Source organism: Ctenopharyngodon idella, chromosome 16 (genome assembly GCF_019924925.1).
Source record: "Ctenopharyngodon idella isolate HZGC_01 chromosome 16, HZGC01, whole genome shotgun sequence".
In the NCBI taxonomy this organism is placed as follows: Eukaryota; Metazoa; Chordata; class Actinopteri; order Cypriniformes; family Xenocyprididae; genus Ctenopharyngodon; species Ctenopharyngodon idella.
This window is the reverse complement of record NC_067235.1, coordinates 32,743,129-32,762,264: the sequence shown is the minus strand read 5'-3', so window position 1 is coordinate 32,762,264 and position 19,136 is coordinate 32,743,129. Positions and strand designations below refer to the sequence as shown.

The window sequence follows — 19,136 nt, the reverse complement described above, 5'->3', positions numbered from 1 at the left end:
AATCAATGTTCTGAAAGTGCCACAAAGTCACAGTTTCAAACACAAATGCCTCGCTATTTCACACTGGGCTAGAAGAAAGTATTTCAACACTGAACAATTACAACCTCAGGTTAATGCATTGCAAATACTGCAAAAATAGGCAGGGAAACAAGGCAAGAGGAAAATGTTTAGCTATTAAAATCCATTCCTGAAAACTCTTTAACATCAAGAACAGTGAAAAGAAACATGAAAACTATGACCTTTCCTTATTTTCCACATTCATCAGAAACTCATTACCAAAACACACCATTTTGCACACAGCTTTACACGTCCAATGCAACATCTTGCAGGTCAAAACTGACAACTTCTTTCATCTGCATTTAAAGACGTCCTTTGAAACGGTTCATAATTTATCCACTGAATGTTTCTGAAAAAATAAATCAAATCATATTCCCAAAACCCACTGCAGCTGCCAGGCAGCTTTTATCCCTCCAAATATAAATCATTTATCTGGTCATATGCCGCACAGTCTTGTGCATTTATACTGTTAATGGAAGTGAAATTGGTAACACTGGACTCAGCCACATTTTAGCAGGATCAATAAAGACCCCTGGGGGTCACTTTCCCCTGCTGCATCTGCTGAAGGCGGGCTTCAACCTCTTCCCACGACCCCTGACCTGGGACAATATCCCTGCTTCCTCGCATCATTTTCCCCTTGTGCACATATCACTGTAACCTGTACATTCGTTTCCAGACATCACCTAGTAATGAACATTCTAATGGAATGTTACAATGTTTCCTTGTAGAATGATACAATGTGTCCGTACGGAAGCCTACGGAACGTTACAATGTATCATTTTAGAGTGTGTAGCAATAATAACATTGTATCATTTCAAAAGCTTCCAAAACAACTTAAAAGATTCGAACCCACCAGCGCCAGATGGTCCCGGCTCCATCCCATCCACTGAGCCACAAAGGGTTCACCAAAGTCCCGATGCTCAATCGCCACGGCGCCCGGCCCTTCAGGCTGGAAGCGTCCCCGACTTCCAGCCTCCTTCCCTGGGCGAGCGGGATCGTCTCCGCCGCCGCTGCTGGAGCCCCCAAACCCGCAGGAGTTGAGAGAGAAACAAAAGCTCCTTAGTTCCGATCCCGAATGACCCTCTCCTCCGGGCTCTTTCCGTCCGTGGCTGGATGCTGCGGGTCGGGCTGCTCTGGTTCGGGTTGTTGTGCCTCCTGCTCACCGTTCAAGCAGGATCCACCAGCGGAACAAAAACGTTCAACCCGTCCGTCAGTCACTCACCCCCCACAGCCCGAGAGCCCGTTTCTTCTTCTTCTTCTTCTTCTTCTTCTCCTCCCACTGCTGAGATTCTTGACTGTGGCTGGTCTGTTTTGTGTTCGCCCTCTAGTGTGCGCTTGAAAATCACAATTCATTCATTCAGAACAGGAAGGAGCGCAGGCAAAATGCTTACTGCATACTACACACTATATACTACATACTGACCCCCTTGTATTTAAGTCTAGGGGTGTACGAAATAACGTCCTATTCCTATTTAGTGCACTATATGGGTTGCGTGTGGAAGCCCATTTCCTCGACATAAGAAAAAAATCGCTTTTGTAAATCATAATTCATAAAAAGTCGTAATTATGACGTACTAAGTCGTCATATTTATCAGATGAAAAGTTTAAGTGATGACAAATACTAAGCCAAAATTGAAAAAAAAAAAAAAATACTATAAAAATTATAAATTAGTCATAATATAATATTATAAATTATAAATTAGTCACTAATTTTAGACATACAGAGTCGAAATTATGGCATACTAAGCCAAAATTCAACATAAAAATGGGAAATTATGACATAAAGAGTCATAATTATGACACTGAAAGCCTTTTTATCACATAATTCTGACTTTTATGTCGGAAGTGATGACATATAAGCCAAAATTATGACTTAAAAAGTCAGAATTCTGACATAAAGAGTTGAAATTATGGCATACTAAGTCATAATTCTAATATAAAAGTCAAAATTATGACACAAAGAGTCAAAATTATGACACTGAAAGCCTTTTTATCACATAATTCTGACTTTTATGTCGCGATGACAAGTGATGACATATACTAAGCCAAAATTATGACTTAAAAAGTCATAATCATGACATAAAGAGTCAAAATTATGGCGTAAGTCATAATTTTAACATAAAAAGTCATAATTATGACAAAGAGTCGAAATTATGGCATATTAAGTCATAATTTTAACATAAAAAGTCGAAATTATGACATAAAGAGTCATAATTGTGACATAGAAAGCCCTTTATTCCGACTTTTATAGTCAAAACTATTACTTAAGTTATAATTATGACTTAGTATGTCATAATGATTACTTTTTAAGTCATAATTTCTGACTTATTCATATAATAATTTCTCATATGACTTGGTAGTATGTAATACCAAAGCATGATTTGTTTTCTTATGTGGCAGAAATGGTCTACCATAATTCTGTAATATGAACCTCAACATAAAATTACTGACAAAAAGTCCTTTTAAAATGTCAAACCGATAAAAGTAATTGAATAACGTGCAAACTAACCTATTGTAAAGAAAGCTATAGGACATCACTTTAAATTAGTATTATCTTGGCTTGAATATGAATTGTATTTCCAAGAAACTTTTTGCAAATGCATAGTCACTTAAATACATCTTCAGATGAATAGAACGACACTGTTTATTCCATGTAATTTAAAAAAAAATTAAGTGTTCATGATTTAGATTACAATATAGGTGAGCAAAATATTAGACAATGATCTAAATTTAGAAAATTAGGCTACTTTGTAAAGTCATAAGTAGGTCAAGTCACAATTTATTTCTGAAAACCAATGATTATACATATCTCAGATTATATAATTTGTGATTATTTCATGATTATAGTGAATATTTGTTGCCAAAACATATTTTAGATTTATTTTAGTTTAATTGTCCCCACTAATAGTTACGGAATTATTTTAAATAAATAAATAAACATATTTAACATGTTTTTATACTTAAATATAGGCTATAGATTTTTTGAGACTTGTAAATCTTATCTGGAAACTCTTGCTTTTTCAATGTGCAAAATACGACATAACAATATGCATTTTTATAGTGTGTGTTTTGTTTTCTATACCCCTGGGCACTTTTTTTGCATTTAATTAAAAGTGTCTAAAAATAATAGGCTACATCAACAAATATATGTCGAACGTATTCATAATGATTGCAACGTTTTAAGGGACGAAAAATAAATAGTTACATTTGCTGGATTGGTCGGATAACAAGAATTATTTTGGCAACCTTTAATTTTCCATGATGACAAAATGTTATATTGTGTTGATTTTTGTAATTCTCATAACCTCTTGTGATGATGTCCGTATTTCCCCACTTATTTTCTTACTGTTAATATCTGTTACCTTTAATTTTCAATAAAAAAAAATATATATATATACATTAAAAAAAAGAATTATTTTGGCGATTGCTTTGCTGTCGCGTTTCTATGTCGTCACTTCCTGTCAGGGGAAGAAGACGTCATCCTACAGACAGGTAGTGAGTTGGAGCTTTCCTGATTTCTTTAAAAACTGCGAATTAAATCAAACTGATTTCTAATTCTTTGAATGAAAGCCTCCTTTTAATGAAAGCGATGACAGTGACATGCTAATTTAACATCGGAATGACTTGATATTTAGGGTAGTTGTGCCTTCCATGCAGGAACCGGTTACAACAAGTCATTATAATAATACTGATGCTTTTAATTTACTGATGTAGTTAAATGTGTTAGTGTTTTCAGGTTGGTAAGGTTTGCTTAGAGAAAATGGTTGTGTATTGTGTGCAATATATCATATTCATGCTGTCAAGGGACGTTATGATATTTTTTAATACATTATTTGATCCTATGAGGACCATTTCAGGAATAGTGACATTACATATTTTGTTTTATGTCAGTTTTTTGAAAATCTATAAACGACACAGCCTTCTTTTTTTTAAAAATATTGCTTTGAGCAATTTTGAGGAAATAAATAGTATAAGTGTATAATAAGTGTTGATTTAAATCTATCTATCTACCACACTGCTTCTATATCAACATCATTTATATTTAATCATGTAAGTTATATAGTTGAAGATTAAGCTAGAGTAGTACAATTGCGGTACATAAATAAGTTTGATTATAATAAGTTCCTGTTTATTGTTGTGGTTTTACTGAGTGCTCATGCACAATACGTGTTCCGTTTCTTTTGGTCTTGTTCGGTCAGTTAGTATTGTGCATATTGTGACAGTAACTCTCTTCTTTTTTCACAGAAAGAACTGCCATGTCGTGGATTCGAGAGCGGGAACTATCACTTATAGAAAGGCTCACTGCCAACATCCTAAAGGTGTGTTTCAGGCTCAGAGCAGGGCTTTTCAGACGGGGTCTTTGGGAAAGTTTAGAGAAAAACTATAAAGTATATAAAATAAATAAAATGTGATTTAAAATAAAAAATAGTTATTAATCTATTAAATAGACTAAATTAGTAAATTAATCTATTATATTATATACTATATTATATTATATACTGTATTTTTATAGTGAAATTATGACATAAAGAATCATAATTATGACAGAAAGCCTTTTTATCACATAACTCCGACTTTTATGTCATAATGACAAGTGATGACATATAGTAAGCCAAAATTATGACTTAAAAAAGTCATAATCATGACATAAACAGTCGAAATTATGGCATACTAAGTCATAATTCAAAAAAAAAAAAAAAAAAAGAAGAGTAGAAAATTTTAATTATTATATAATGTAACAAATAGAAACATATTATATTTTTATAATAGTAAATTTCCAGTGTATATATTGGCTGTTTATTAAAGATTAAAATCATTTAAATATTTAGTTGGGTGTTCCTCACACGAGGATGATCATATTTGTGGGACCGCGGCATAAGGGTGTGTTCACATTTGGCAGGTTTGGTTTGATTAAAACAAACCCTGGTGTGATTGCTCTGTTAGTGCGGTTCATTTGAATACGCGTAAACTCTGCCATCCAAACCCTGGTGCACACCAAACAAGCAGGCCAAGACCGCTGAAAAGATGGGCCTCGGTCCGCTTTCAAATGAACTCTGGTGCGATTCGACTGAAATATGAATGCAACACGGACTAAAGACGTAAACAAACCAAAAACAGGTCAAGCATACCTGTTTTTTCTTGTCATAGTCGCGATGTTGCCCATCACAGTTCGGTACAGGCATCAGAACCGCGTCTCCTCACAGCAGACCTTTGTTTGTGTGTGTGACGGAGGGATTCCTGCCGCTGTTTTGACTCCTTTACACGTTTTATAAGCTCTTGACTAGTTGTCAGCTCCATGTGTACGCACATACAGTGAGTGGATTTAGTCCAGCACACACCATTGTTTTGGATGTTCAACAAGTTCCGTCGCAAAATATACGTTATAAAAGCCTTTTTTTTTTCTTTTTTTTTTTTTTGTATCTTTAGGTTCGGTGTTAAAAATGGCAGTGTGAATGCTAAGCGAACCAGGACTAAATATTGTATAATTTTCTTTTTTGGTCCGGACCAAAAGAGAATCGAACTACAAGTGTGAACACATCCTAAAAGATTGAAAACCCCTGTTTCAGAGGATCACGCAGTGGCCTGTACAACTGAAATAATCATCCAATAGTCTAATGACTTTCTTAAACTCTTTTTATATCTTAGGCAGGGCCCATGCCCAAACATGTGGCCTTTATCATGGATGGTAATAGGCGTTATGCCCAGAAGACACATGTAGAGCGGCAGGAGGGCCACTCACAGGGCTTTGAGAAACTGGCTGAGGTAAGTGTGCGGATTGTCTCAGAGACTGACAAACTGATATACAAACTAGATGGATTTATTAGACAATATTTGGCCATTTTGACTGCTTGAGCGATTAACATACATCTTACTTCTGTCAGTTACACAATCTATATTTATTTTAATTCAGCAATTTTGAATACATGTCACTGGTTATGAAATTGTATTATGTATATATCTGCATTACACCGGCCCTGTTTCCACCTGGTATTAAGATGTGTTTTGGTGGATCGGATCACAAGTGGACGATGCTAAATACAGGTGTAAACGGGGTCTAAAATGTTTTGAGCTTGTCCACTTTTGGCCAATTCCAGAGGTAGTTGAAAACGCATCCGACTGGATTGCTTTTGTAGTGTAAACGCTCATGTGGTCGAATGTGTTCGAACAGTCACAAAAGACCGTCTGCTCTCCGCCTACTGACCTAATGCGTAAACATTATGGGAAGTGCGCTAGCCAGACGGGATTTAAACTTTGTTGGCTAAAGACCCAAGTTTGGTTTGAAAACAAAACACGTACCAAACACAATGTTCTTTCACCATTTCTAATACGCACTCACCGCGTTCACGTGGTCTTTTAGCTATCTTAGAGCTTTTTATTTTATTTTATCCATTAAATCGAAAGATCTGAAAAAACCCTTGCATTTACCCACCCATAAACCTTCCCTTCAAAGAAGTGGTTGAAAGTAGACAAAAGTGACGGATTAAAATACCAGGTGTAAACAGGAATGTGTCTCCATCATCCACTTGTGATCTGATCAACCAAAACGCATCTTAATACCAGGTGGAAACAGGGCCTCTATCACATTAACAGTGCAGTAAGCAATTTCTGAGAAACACAGTTGATATTTGAAATCAACCCAAACAAATACACCCCTCCCTTCATTGCTCCGCCCCTAAAATGCACAAACACACAATGCAAGAGTGACTGATAAGTACTATAAGATCATGGCTGAAAAGAAGCAAAATAATGCTTCGTGAAAAATAAAGTGAAGATGACAAACAAGGAAGAACAAAGAGTGAACATACAGTACACAAAAATATATACAAGCAAGAGTTTTTGTTGTTAGTTGCCGGCAGTTCCAGACAAACAGTGACACTCAAAACTGTCCTGTAACTATGACTAATATTACAACAACAGCATATCTTTGTTCTATGAAACACAGCAAAATGTTACGTGAGGTATGGAGCAAAAACTACGTGACCTTGGCGTCTGTTTTCAGGCCTTCTGCTTAGATCTCTCCAGCGCTGGAAAGCTTTTCTAATATTAATGCGGGTCCTAAAGCTATTGCCTGATTATAACCCTTCTTTTTCCAGTGATATTCCTCTGAGCTTTTCTCTTTTGTAATGTCTCTCAGCCATCACTCTTTCTACAGTCTTTCTCAAATCTCCCTCTTGCTCTCTCTCCTCCCCCATCATGAGTGGGCATGCCCCCAACTGCTGATTGGCTCGCTCTCTCTCCTCCCCCATCACGAGTGGACACGCCCCCTACTGCTGATTGGCTACAAGTGTCCGATCCACTTTCAACAGTGTTTCTTACTGCACCTTTAATCAACCAAAACTGGCCCGCCAGCAATAATATCTGGCCCGTGCCCGCAGCCATGTTATTTTTATAGCGGCTGGTTCTTCGTTTCGTGGTGCCGTCTAATATTAATATTGCGCCGTAACAGCTAAAAGCTGTCTACACTGAACGCGACAAACCGACCGTTGCAAAGCACTTGGACTATGTCAGAAACAGAACGGGGAATCCGTTCACTGACGGGAATGTGTTGCGTGACTGTAAAAGTAGGCTACATCAAATAATTATTACAATAAGTTAGGCTCCATTGTGTAACAAGCAAATTAAAATGAGGCACATTTATTATTCACCATATGGACACAGAGTAACAGCTCAATACGAGTTACAAAAGACCCTGTAACAGTCTGTCACAGGCAATTCTAGTTGCATGAATTAATTCAAATTATCCTTTGACTATGTTCTGGCCCGCCATCTAGTGGTGAACATTTTTTTGGCCCGATGCCAAACTTAATTGCCGACCCCTGCACTAGACCATCAATTCATTGACCATCTGATGCATATTATTACATACAAATCTGGCAGTAAGCTCCCATCAGATGCACCATATCTGAATATAATCCCATATAAGTCATGTAAAAACAAAATGAACTGTGGATGGATCCTTTATATTTCTTTTACTCTTAATATGCATTGTTTCTAATCTCATAGACGCTCCGCTGGTGCCTAAACCTGGGTATTCATGAGGTGACAGTATATGCATTCAGCATTGAGAACTTCAAGCGTTCCAAAGAGGAGGTGGATGGCCTGATGGAGCTGGCCAGACAGAAGTTCAGCCGCCTGCTGACGGAGCAGTACGTTACTCTTGCACAAGATCTGTTCTTCTATCAGTTGGCTAAAATAGAATTCTGTAAAATGCATATGTAATTTCTAGGGAGAATCTTGAGAAGCATGGTGTGTGTATTCGTGTGCTGGGAGACCTGACTCTACTGCCTGAAGACCTGCAGCAGGTTATTGCCAAAGCTGTGGTGTCAACAAGAGCACACAACAAGTAAGCACTGCATAAGGCTATTTTCTTATTGTGGTGTCTTTCCTTACAACTTTTGACCTTCTATTTTACAGATCTTAGTCAAAATATGTATCATTTTTAGCTATATTATCTAGTCATACTCAATAAACAAGTACAGATAAACTCTGTTGCATGGTAGTGTATGAGTTAAAAAAACATTTATTCTTTTTTATAGTATGATATAGTGGCAAGAAAAAGTATGTGAACCACTTACAGAATCTGTGAAAATGTTAATAATGTTAACAAAATAAGGGAGATGATACAAAATGAATGTTATTTTTTATTTAGTACTGTCCTGAGTAAGATATTTTACATAAAAGATGTTTACATATAATCAACAAGACAAAAAAAATAGCTGAATTTATTCAAATAATCCCATTCAAAAGTATGTGAACCATTGATTCTTAATACTGTGTGTGGTTACCTGGATGATCTACGACTGTTTTTTTGTTGTGTGATGGTTGTTCATGAGTCCCTTGTTTATTCTGAGCAGTTAAACTGAGCTCTGTTCTTCAGAAAAAATCTCCAGGTCCTGCAGATTCTTCAGTTTTCCACCATCTTTTGCATATTTGAACCCTTTCCAGCAGTGACTGTATGACTTTGAGATCCGTCTTTTCAGGACAACTGAGGGACTCAAACACAACTTTTAAAAATGGTTCAAACATTCACTGATGCTCCAGAAAAAAACACGATGCATTAAGAGACGGGGGTGAAAATATTTGGAATTTGAAGATCAAGGTAAATTGTATTTAATTTGTCTTCCAGGAAACATGCAAGTATTTTCTGTTGCTTCCAAAGGGCAGTACTAATGAAAAAAAATGATATTCAAGCAAAATAAGAAAAATTTGGACCTCTTCATCCTGTTTAAAAGTTTTCACCCCCCGACTCTTAATGCATCGTGTTTCCTTCTGAAGCATCAGTGAATGTTTGAACCTTTTTTAATAGTTGTGTTTGAGTCCCTCAGTTGTCCTCAGTGTGAAAAGATGGATCTCAAAATCATTCAGTCACTGCTGTAAAGGGTTCAAATATGCAAAAGATGGTGGAAAACTGAAGAATTTTTGGGACCTGGAGATTTTTTTCTGAAGAACAGAGCTCAGTTTAACTGCTCAGGACAAACAAGAGACTCATGAACAACCATCACACAACATAAAAACAGTCGTAGATCATCCAGGTAACCACACACAGTATTAAGAATCAGTGGTTCACATACTTTTGAACTGGGTCATTTTAATAAATTCAGCTAGTTTTTTGTCTTATGGATTATATGTAAACATCTTTTATGTAAAATATCTTACTCAGGACAGTACTAAATAAAAAATAACATTCATTTTGTATGATCTCTCTTATTTTGATAACATTTTGCACATTTTCACAGATTCTGCAAGTGGTTCACATACTTTTTTCTTGCCACTGTATATGTATCTGATGCATTTGCTGAAGTTCATTCATCTCATATGTTTTGATTATGCAGGTGTTTTCTGAATGTGTGCTTTGCATACACCTCAAGACATGAAATTGCAAACGCTGTGAAGGAAATGGCATGGGGAGTAGAACAGGGTCTGATAAAATCCAGGTAAACTGTGCTTTTCTTCACATAGTTTTCTTGAAACACGTGTGAGGAAGTTTTATTACCTGTAAAGCACTGTTATTTATTGCTTCCCTCTCTATGTGATTTGTCAGTGATGTGTCCGAGGTGCTTCTCAGTGAGTGTCTGTATAGCAGTAATTCTCCAAACCCCGATCTGCTCATCCGTACGTCTGGAGAAGTGCGCCTTAGTGACTTCCTACTGTGGCAGGTAATGGAGATTCACATTAGTCTTGCCATACAAATGCAGTACAATCATTCAGTATTTTAGTTCAGCTGCTATTAATAGTTTGATTCACAGTGGAACAATCTTGATTCGGAGGTGTTTCTAGTCTTTCATCAGATTTGGGAACAGGCCTCCCGTTGAAAAAGTGTGCCTATATTATAATACTTTTTAAATACTGTTATTTTGGATGTAAATTGTCTAGTATAGAGTCATTCATAAGCTACACACACAATAAAGAGCTGCTTCATCGATGACAAACGATAGAAGACATTTGCAAGTTTTGTCTCCTACGATGGATTGTAAGTATCCACCTCATCCAGTGCTCTTTTTGTTGTCTTTATTATAAATATCCCATACTATTTCAGTGTAAAAAAACTGCTGCAAATGATTCATCACATGGGTGAACTGTCCTAATGAATCAAACAGAATCGCAAGCAATTTCACACCTTTTTGCAAACCCGTTTGACAGATTAGATGAGAGTGTTTTCTTTGCGAATTTGGCATCGCTAATTCTGATTCTAAACAGCTGATAGAAAACAAACATTACATTATTGCCGAAATATTATCAGAGGAAACGATCCTCGGGTCTCTCCAATGACGCATAAGAATTTCTCAGTATTATTGTACTAGGGCACAATGGTATTTCACTGAGACTCGTACCCCAGTATAAAGGGTCTAGCGACGCCCCTGGTTCTTTCCCTATGATGAAGTATGATAAAGTTGGGCTGTTAAGAGCTGAGTAATTCCCATCACTGCTTTTTCAAATGAGATTTCCCATAAAAAACACACTAATGGCAGCTGAAAGTCTGGCACTGGTCTCATAGATATCTTTCTGCCTTTTCCATTGTGCATTAAGCTTATATTGTTCTTAATATTTACCTTCCCTTGCAACTTTGAAGTGATGAATGTTTTTCATATTCCTGCATTATCTTATACTCCACAGACCTCATATTCGTGTCTAGTGTTCCAGTCTGTCCTGTGGCCGGAGTATTCTTTCTGGAATCTGTGTGAAGCTGTTTTGCAGTACCAGCTGAGTCATCAATCTCTCCAGGTATGCATTAAATATTTTGTCATCCTGTTTTGATGGTAATTTACAGCTTTTTTAGGTATCTGCTGCTTTATCACCTAGAAACTTTGGGTCTCATTCATGAAGCGTGCATACACAAATTTGTGAGTGAAATCTGGGGAACAAATTCACGAACAAATCATGATTCACCAAATAACTGTCATACTAAAATTTTTTCCTAATTTAAAGTTGAAGCAGATGAAACAGAAATTGCGATAGTCTTTTCTTCTCAGTTGTGACGTATATACGAGTGAAATGACTTGTCGAACAAGAACAAATGTAGGGCGGAGCTTGATTTTGTCTGTGGGGAATTGATTGGATGGTTGGATGGTTGTGGTTTGCTATTGGTGGATCTCATGTGAGTGACAGGTTGCCCTGCCCTCGTGCCAGTAAACACATCATAAGAGAAGAGATGTCACTGCAAGAGGGAGGGGAAGTTATGAGATGTGTTCGACTTCATGCGGCGCTGTGCGGACCGATCAGCGTCTGACTTGAAGCAGTGCGTGCCTGTTAGAAATTTTGTCCGACTTGAGACAGCGCCGACGCTACGTCACTTTGACTTATGACATCAAAGTACCGCGAGAGTGAATCGAGAGCAGACGGCTGATTCAGCCACCGCAGCTTTTCCAGAGCCGACACGGGTGTTCCATGATCGACCGGATCGACCGGATTCACCGCATGCCAACGATCATGTGTGTTTGTGTTTATTTTGACAATTTCAGTTCCGCCAATGCTCACAAATTTGTTTTTGTTCCGCTCCTAAGCTTTATAATGGCAGTGCATGGAAACAAACCTGTTTGAAGCTCAAAAAAAGTGCATCCATCCATCATAAACGTACTCCACACGGCTCCGGGGGGGTTAATAAAGAGCTTCTGAAGCTACATCCTACGCCTTCCATATATACAACTTACGAAAGAAGTTACGATTCAACTTTTTCGTAAGTTGAATACAGAAGGCGGTCTGGCGGAAGCTAGTTATTTTACTTTATAACATGTTAAATATGGATATTTTTCTTACACAAATGCATTCAGAAGGCTTTTATTAACCCCCCGGAGCCGTATGGAGTACGTTTACGATGGATTGATGCACTTTTCTGAGCTTCACGCAGGTGTTTTCCGTGCACTGCAATTATAAAGCTTGGGAGCATCAGGATGTTTATTAATATAACTCCGATTGTATTCGTCTGAAAGAAGAAAGTCTTATACATCTAGGATTGCTTGAGGGTGAGTAAATAATGGGGTAATTAAAACTAATCCTTTAAGCAGTACATGAAAATAGTTTCTGTTGCTTCATTAAAACGTCTGTATTTGACAAATGTTGCATCTAATCCACTTCGTCTGCGATAAAGTAAGCAAACACTGCACAAGCGTCACTACGGGAAGCAGAAAGTGTCCAACTTGATGGCTCCGTTTTCCGACTGCAAGTTGCAATTCTCGCCGATCGCCTTTCGCAGTGCTGCTTTAAGTCGAACACACCTTTTTGGGAAAAGATAACGAGGCATGTGAATTAAAAAAATAAAATGATGTGCACTGATAAATCATTTATACTAAAGACTGCAGTATTTCATAAAAAATAAGATTTGTCCATTTTAATTTTCATGGTGACCACACAAACGCAAAAATCATGGCCTTATATTTGTAAGATTAATTTTATACATGGCATTGCTCAGATCTTGTTGCATGTCTATAGAGAGTGTTATATGTTTGCTGAGAGTGACGACAGGCTGCAAAGGATTCGTTCTGCAGAAAGCCCTTATATGAGCATGGTTTGGGTGTGTTTTATGCGAACGACTAACTTAGGGCAGGTCGCTCATTTAAAATACTCAAAATGTATTAAAGGGATAGTTCACCCAAAAATTAAAATGATCCCATGATTTACTCTCCCTCAAGCCATCCTAGGTGTATATGACTATCTTCATTCAGACGAACACAATCGGAGAAATATTTAAAAATATCCTTAGTCCTCCAAGGTTTATAATGGTTGTGAATGGAGGCCGCGTTTTGAAGCCACAAATAATGCATCCATCCATCCATTAAAAAAAAGTAATCCATACGACTCCAGTGGGTTAATAAAGTCCTTCTGAAGCAAAGCGATGCGTTTTTGTAAGAAAAATATCCATATTTAGAAGTTTATCAATTCAAATAACTAGCTTCCGGTGGCGGCCGTACGCAGAATGCGCAAGTCGATTTGCGGCAGAAGAGTATCCTTTGACCTGACGCACAACGTGATGACGAACGCGGAGGATAGAGCAAAACAAATCACCGGTCATGGATTATAAGTCTAAAATGATAAATTTTAAAGAGAAATGTCGGAGGATTTCAATATATACGAGAAGAGGAGCTTAAATTTGTTGCACAGCCCTATTTGTTTGAACTGCGAGAGGTCTTTAAGCTTACAATACTCCTACATCCTGCGTCATACATCGCGTCAGGGTTTACTCATTTGGCGCAAATCGACTTACGCGTTCTGCGTGCGGTCGTCCGCCGGATCTTAGTTATTTGAATTTATAAAGTTTTAAATTTGGATATTTTTCTTACAAAAACGCATTGCTTTGCTGCAGAAGGACCCTCTGGAGCCATATGGATTACTTTTTTTTATGGATGAATGCATTATTTTTGGCTTCAAAACACGGTCCCCCATTCACAATCATTATAAACCTTGCAGGACCAAGGATATTTTTAAATATATCTCTGATTGTGTTCGTCTGAAAGAAGATAGTCATATACACCTAGGATGGCTTGAGGGTGAGTAAATCATGGAATAATTTTCAATTTTGGGTGAACTAACCCTTTTAACATTAAAACAAGGCAATAACAAATTAATATGCATGTGTTGTGAATTATATAGACATTTTTTGTGAGAAGTTGTGCGTACAAATAAGAAATAATCCACACAGTTATTACTGAATGACACCCGTTGTTTTGAATGTATTTAGGGTCACTTATATTCTTAGATTAGTAATAAGACCTTATTGAAAAAAAGATAACTTGCTTTGATTAAGAACCTTTTGACCAGCATGAAGACACAGGATATTGTATTACAGCATGTGCCGTTGTTACTTAATGCTTATGTTTTTGTAAACGTTAACTATAAATGTTTCCCTAAATGGTTTCACTTTAAGAAGTTCAGAACGTTATTATTTAAAAGCATCACACGTGCCGTTACATTCATATTCACATTTGCTGTACTGTGGTCCTGACGGTGCACATATGTTGTGTGTTGTAGAAAGCTCAGGAGCTGCACAGAGAAGGCCAAGCGCTCCAGCAGATGGAAGCAGATCGCACCTGTGTGGCTGAGCTCCTGCAGCATCGTGGGAATGGAAAGCCCATGGATGCCCAGAGTCGACAGAAAGCACTGCTAAACTACACCGCCAGCCGAGAGGAGAGAGTGCGCTGCTTTCTCAATGCCCTTCAGCACAAGAGAGACACTTTCTTCAATGATTTATGCAGCCAGGCTGTTGTGGCTTAGCACTGAACTTTTTTTTATTGACTGACTGATCTGTAAATACTTTAGATCTGGAAGGATGTTTCACCCCGTTTTATGGGGCAGTGGCTATGTATGTTTGTCATTACAATAGAACTGATCTTAAATCTTCAAATAAATTCACTTTGATTGACCACAGGGGTTTCTTTTATGGACTAAAAATGCTATAAAGAGTGCAAAATCTGCTTGATCTTTCGCGTTGGCTGTGATCCGTTTGTAATTACTGGATAAGGATTTTTTTTTTTTTCTTTTTAAATAATTCAAACTCAGATTGTTTGACCAATTAATTGAAACCTCAAGAACAACTAATCAAATCAAATATTAAAATGGCTTAAGAGCATCTATATTTTATGGCAGAACATAAAATGCACATTTCTTCTAGGAACTGACTAAAGTTATGTTCCAAAGATAGCAGTCAAATTTGGACTCACTCTATCCATCCATCCGTCCAGATAGATCCTTTTTGCTTTTACATCTGATCCAACTCACCCATTAACATAACCTGTAAAAAAAACTTATGTAAATAATAATAATAAAAATTATGTAAATAAATGCGTATGTGTGTATAAAGTTATGACTAGCAGTTTTTCTCAGAATTCATTTTTTAAATTTCCGGTGTAATTCCACCCTGTGGCCAGCAGAGGCGCCGCTCTTACCAAGACAAGCAGCAGCATCTGTCTGAGCTCTGAAACCTGACCGGGGAATTCTGTCATTGTTGCTTTAAGAGATAAGCGACGCCCAACGATACGTGATCATTCTCGCAGCCAATCGCTGCACGGAATATGCAAAATCTGGTTTAAACCGGTTTCTATCTTAAATTTCAATATAAAAACTTAATAAAACATATACAGCCGTTATTGTATTTTACGCGAGACGCTGTGAGGCGTGCAGGGTTCCGTTGCTCACGAGCACACTATTTAGACAAATATTCTGATTTTTGACATTTTTTCGGGATTTTTCTGCAGTCAAGATGCCCAAAAGAAAGGTAAGGATGCACAGTAATATTTTTTATTTCTGAAAAAAATCGCGAATTTTGTTATTTGTACACATGTGCCTATATTTTTACATTTTTTTGTTGCTGTTATCGGCTGTGGTCGTGTAGTTGTTTTATAATGGCGGACAGTCGATTTTACATATTCACTGTCAGACTGTCAGTCTTGCCGCGCAGTGACGAAAACATGGCCAAAAAACTCGACGTTTAACTAAAAATAAAACCAAACAGGCATTTTAAAAACGACAAATACTGCATCCCGCAAATGTGCATTATTATTTCTATAATTATTCGAGCAAAACAAATCCGTAACATCCTGTAAGATCCGCCTGATCACTAGATAATGTAAAAAGGAGGGAACTTGCATGTCTTAAGATGCAGGTCGAACTCCCACTGGTAACTATTTTTAGTATTACTTATCATAATCCTTCACATTAACTAAGATATTATTATTTTCACACTGCAGATTAGTGATTGTGTTGGAATTTCACACGAAAAAGAGCTTTTAGTTAATAATGTGGGCTGATTTAAGATTGCAAACGTGTATATTGTCGGTCCTCAAGTTATTTTTACTAACCATAATATGTGTTTTACTGTTGTTTCGTGTCACTTAAGCTGCTCCTGTCATTGTTGATGTGCACTACGCCTACTCGAAACGTCAAGCTGCCATCTTTACAGCACCTGTGTCTTTAGACGGTGCCTTACTAGTTACCCGCGTTTTAACTGTGTAAATGTAATTTTTAGATCTTATTTCAGTATTCAGTGTGCTTTTATGCGAGTTACGGTGTTTTCGTGACGAAAACAAAAGAACTGTACGCTGAGAATCGCCTCTCGGTCGTTTAAAAGGCGCGTATAGTGATGCAGACAAACAAAAGGAAGCCGTCTTGCCCGCGCGCACTGACAGCCCGGATTTGAATTTGAATATGCGCGGGAAGACAGAGCAGAAATAAAGTCATCCGTTATGGAAAATAACTGCGGCGTATCGTCTATGACGTAACTCCTCGTAACTGACACAGATAACTTTCTATTTTGTGTATTTCGACGAATGCGTTTATATATAAAATATATATATTTTTTCGATATCTATAACGCTTTTGTGTTTTGTTTTGTTCTTTTACAGATTGATGGTGAGAAGGCCGCCAAAGGCAAGGAGGAGGTATGTCTATTTATATATAGTATTTATATATTTTTAATAATATATTATAATTTAAATCAGGTTAATGAAGCTCAAGCAGAACACTTTTCTGTGTAAATCACTTTTAAAACATTTTTTACATAAATTACTGCATTTAAATGACATAAGAACATTTTTGGCATACATTTGTTCTGCTTGCGGTTGATAAATAACAAGACTTTATTTTTAATTTATGCTTACATTAGTTTACATCAACCATCAGATGAATTTACTATAAATTTACCAATTAATGTTTTTTTTTTTTTTCCCTTCTTTTTTTCCCTTTTTTTTTAAATTGAAATATAATCTAAATTTTATATTGGTTCCTCCAGTCTTGATTATTTGGTTACATGATTGATTGCTATTGATTAAGTATTATTTTTATATTTTTATTTTATTTTTTTGCAGCCAACAAGACGCTCCGCGAGGTTGTCTGCTGTAAGTATCATCTTTAGGATCTATTCAGTAAATATATATTTGTCTGATTTCTCTTTGTCTAATTAGTTTCTGAATTGATTTATAGAAACCAGCTCCTCCTAAACCAGAACCAAAGGCCAAAAAAGCCGCTGCCCCCAAGGTAAGGATGTAAAATATATATATATATATATCATAAATATATATATTTATGATATCATGTAACCATTTAGTAATTGACTTTTGTTCCATTGATGGCAAAATGCCCTGCCCACTTGTTAACCATCAAACCGCAGAGTGTAAATGCATCCTAATTCAACAGATCTGTCTGTTATTATTTCTGCAATCATATTTTTTGTCATTGGTCACACAGAAGGCAGCCAAGGGGAAGAAGGGCAGCAACCCTGCTGAAAACGGAGACGCCAAGGCAGACCAGGTCTGTCTGAAAACTTCTTTGCTTAACTCTTTATTCTGAACCACCAACATCAACACCGATGACTCATAGAAGAGCGATAGATAAATAAATGAGACCCTTGAGTACTTCCACTTCTGCTTTTCGTTCAGTATGTCTGCTCTGGCATAGATAACACGCCAACTAATTAATGGAGCATATAAAATAATTGCTCAGCCAAATCACTGTTTAACTGACTTTTCTTTTTTATCATTTTTCTTTAGGCACAGAAGGTTGACGCTGCTGGTGATGCCAAATGAGAAGCTAATGAGTGTCTGATCCTTCTATGTACTTGGTGACTGTACAGTTTGAAATAACTATTTTTTACCAAGTTTTATAATAAGAATTTATAGTTGACTTGTTGACTTGCTTTTGATGTACTGATTGATTTGACAGGAGTTACTATATTTCATTCATATCCATTTGTATCCCATTTTTTAATCAAGCGTCTATATCTTGCCAAAACGGTTTGCCCTGGCTAAATCTGTTGGCGAAACGCAAGAATATTGTCCTAAAGTTTGTTTATTGCTTATCTATCTATCTTTCTTTCTTTCTTGGTTTATCTTTGGATTTTAAACACCAAACATTCTCAAAAGGCAGCTTAAGAGTGTTTCTAAAATGTTTTCAGGAGGGGTTTCACCATGTTGTTAGCATTTAAACGTAGAAATACTGTTTTCTTTTTTTAGGAAATTACAATGAAATTGTCACAAGAAAAAAAAAAAAATGAATAAGGCAACAATGTTAAATAAATTTACAATGTGAACCTTCAATTTCTTTAGAGGTGTGTGTTCTGAACTTGTCTTTTTTTTTTATTAAGTTATGTTCTGAAACAGTGGAAGGATATTCAGTGACTCTTAAAATGCTTTGTTTTAAATGGTTTTGAATAAAAAAATAAAAAAAACTGTCCAAAAATAGTATGTCATCTTTTGCATGTGATGGTGGGCTAAATATAATTACAACTGATGACCTCATAATATATATATATATATATATATATATATATACACACACATACATACATACAGTAGTCAACATTTGAAGTGGATCAAAAAAGTTCATCAAAGTTGTCCTAAGAAGAAGGTTTTAGGACAACTTTGATGAAAGGTTTCAATCCACTTCAAATGTTGACTACTGTATGTATATATATATATATATATATATAAAGGCCTATATATATATACACACACACACACAGATAAACACTTTAGTATTAAAACCCAGTTCATTATAATCCAATGAACATCTCACTATAGCAAATTACATTGCATTTGGAGAATTTTAGGTTTTTAGCAGATGCAATCTAACCAGCAAATTGTAATCGAGTGCAC

At 36.6% G+C, this 19,136-nt stretch overlaps 2 protein-coding genes across 5 annotated transcripts in view; one reads left to right on the top strand and one right to left on the bottom strand.

The window, feature by feature from the left end:
* The window catches only part of ago1 (argonaute RISC component 1), a 33,627-nt gene extending 32,247 nt beyond the window's left edge, over positions 1–1,380 (bottom strand). Inside the window, exon 1 of one of the 2 annotated variants that reach the window (XM_051864990.1) lies at positions 911–1,380. In XM_051864990.1, the coding sequence (XP_051720950.1) occupies positions 911–935 (25 nt within the window). In that variant the 5' untranslated portion in view covers positions 936–1,380. The remainder of the gene's footprint in view (positions 1–910) is intronic. The other variant, XM_051864992.1, reaches the window with a different exon arrangement.
* A 2,081-nt stretch (positions 1,381–3,461) lies between these two features.
* On the top strand, positions 3,462–18,720 carry dhdds (dehydrodolichyl diphosphate synthase). Of its 3 annotated transcripts, none has more exons than XM_051865573.1 (14): positions 3,462–3,549; positions 4,303–4,376; positions 5,704–5,820; positions 8,062–8,204; positions 8,285–8,401; positions 9,891–9,992; positions 10,100–10,214; positions 11,173–11,280; positions 14,521–15,763; positions 16,890–16,925; positions 17,352–17,381; positions 17,467–17,520; positions 17,731–17,793; positions 18,033–18,720. In XM_051865573.1, exons 2-9 carry the CDS (start codon positions 4,314–4,316, stop codon positions 14,761–14,763), a joined length of 1,008 nt encoding a protein of 335 aa, XP_051721533.1. In that variant the 5' UTR covers positions 3,462–3,549; positions 4,303–4,313; the 3' UTR covers positions 14,764–15,763; positions 16,890–16,925; positions 17,352–17,381; positions 17,467–17,520; positions 17,731–17,793; positions 18,033–18,720. The 3 variants fall into 3 exon arrangements, with proteins under 3 accessions (XP_051721533.1, XP_051721532.1, XP_051721534.1); XM_051865572.1 differs by having other exon boundaries at positions 3,467–3,552; XM_051865574.1 differs by lacking the exon at positions 3,462–3,549 and adding an exon at positions 3,603–3,793.
* Positions 18,721–19,136: the final 416 nt, after the last annotated feature.

Excerpts from the sequence above, each read along its gene's own strand:
- dhdds (XM_051865573.1), top strand. The coding sequence starts at position 4,314 with ATGTCGTGGATTCGAGAGCGGGAACTATCACTTATAGAAAGGCTCACT. Across the intron at positions 5,821-8,061 it reads GCTTTGAGAAACTGGCTGAG|ACGCTCCGCTGGTGCCTAAA; the intron begins GTAAGTGTGCGG and ends CTAATCTCATAG. Across the intron at positions 8,205-8,284 it reads AGCCGCCTGCTGACGGAGCA|GGAGAATCTTGAGAAGCATG; the intron begins GTACGTTACTCT and ends TGTAATTTCTAG.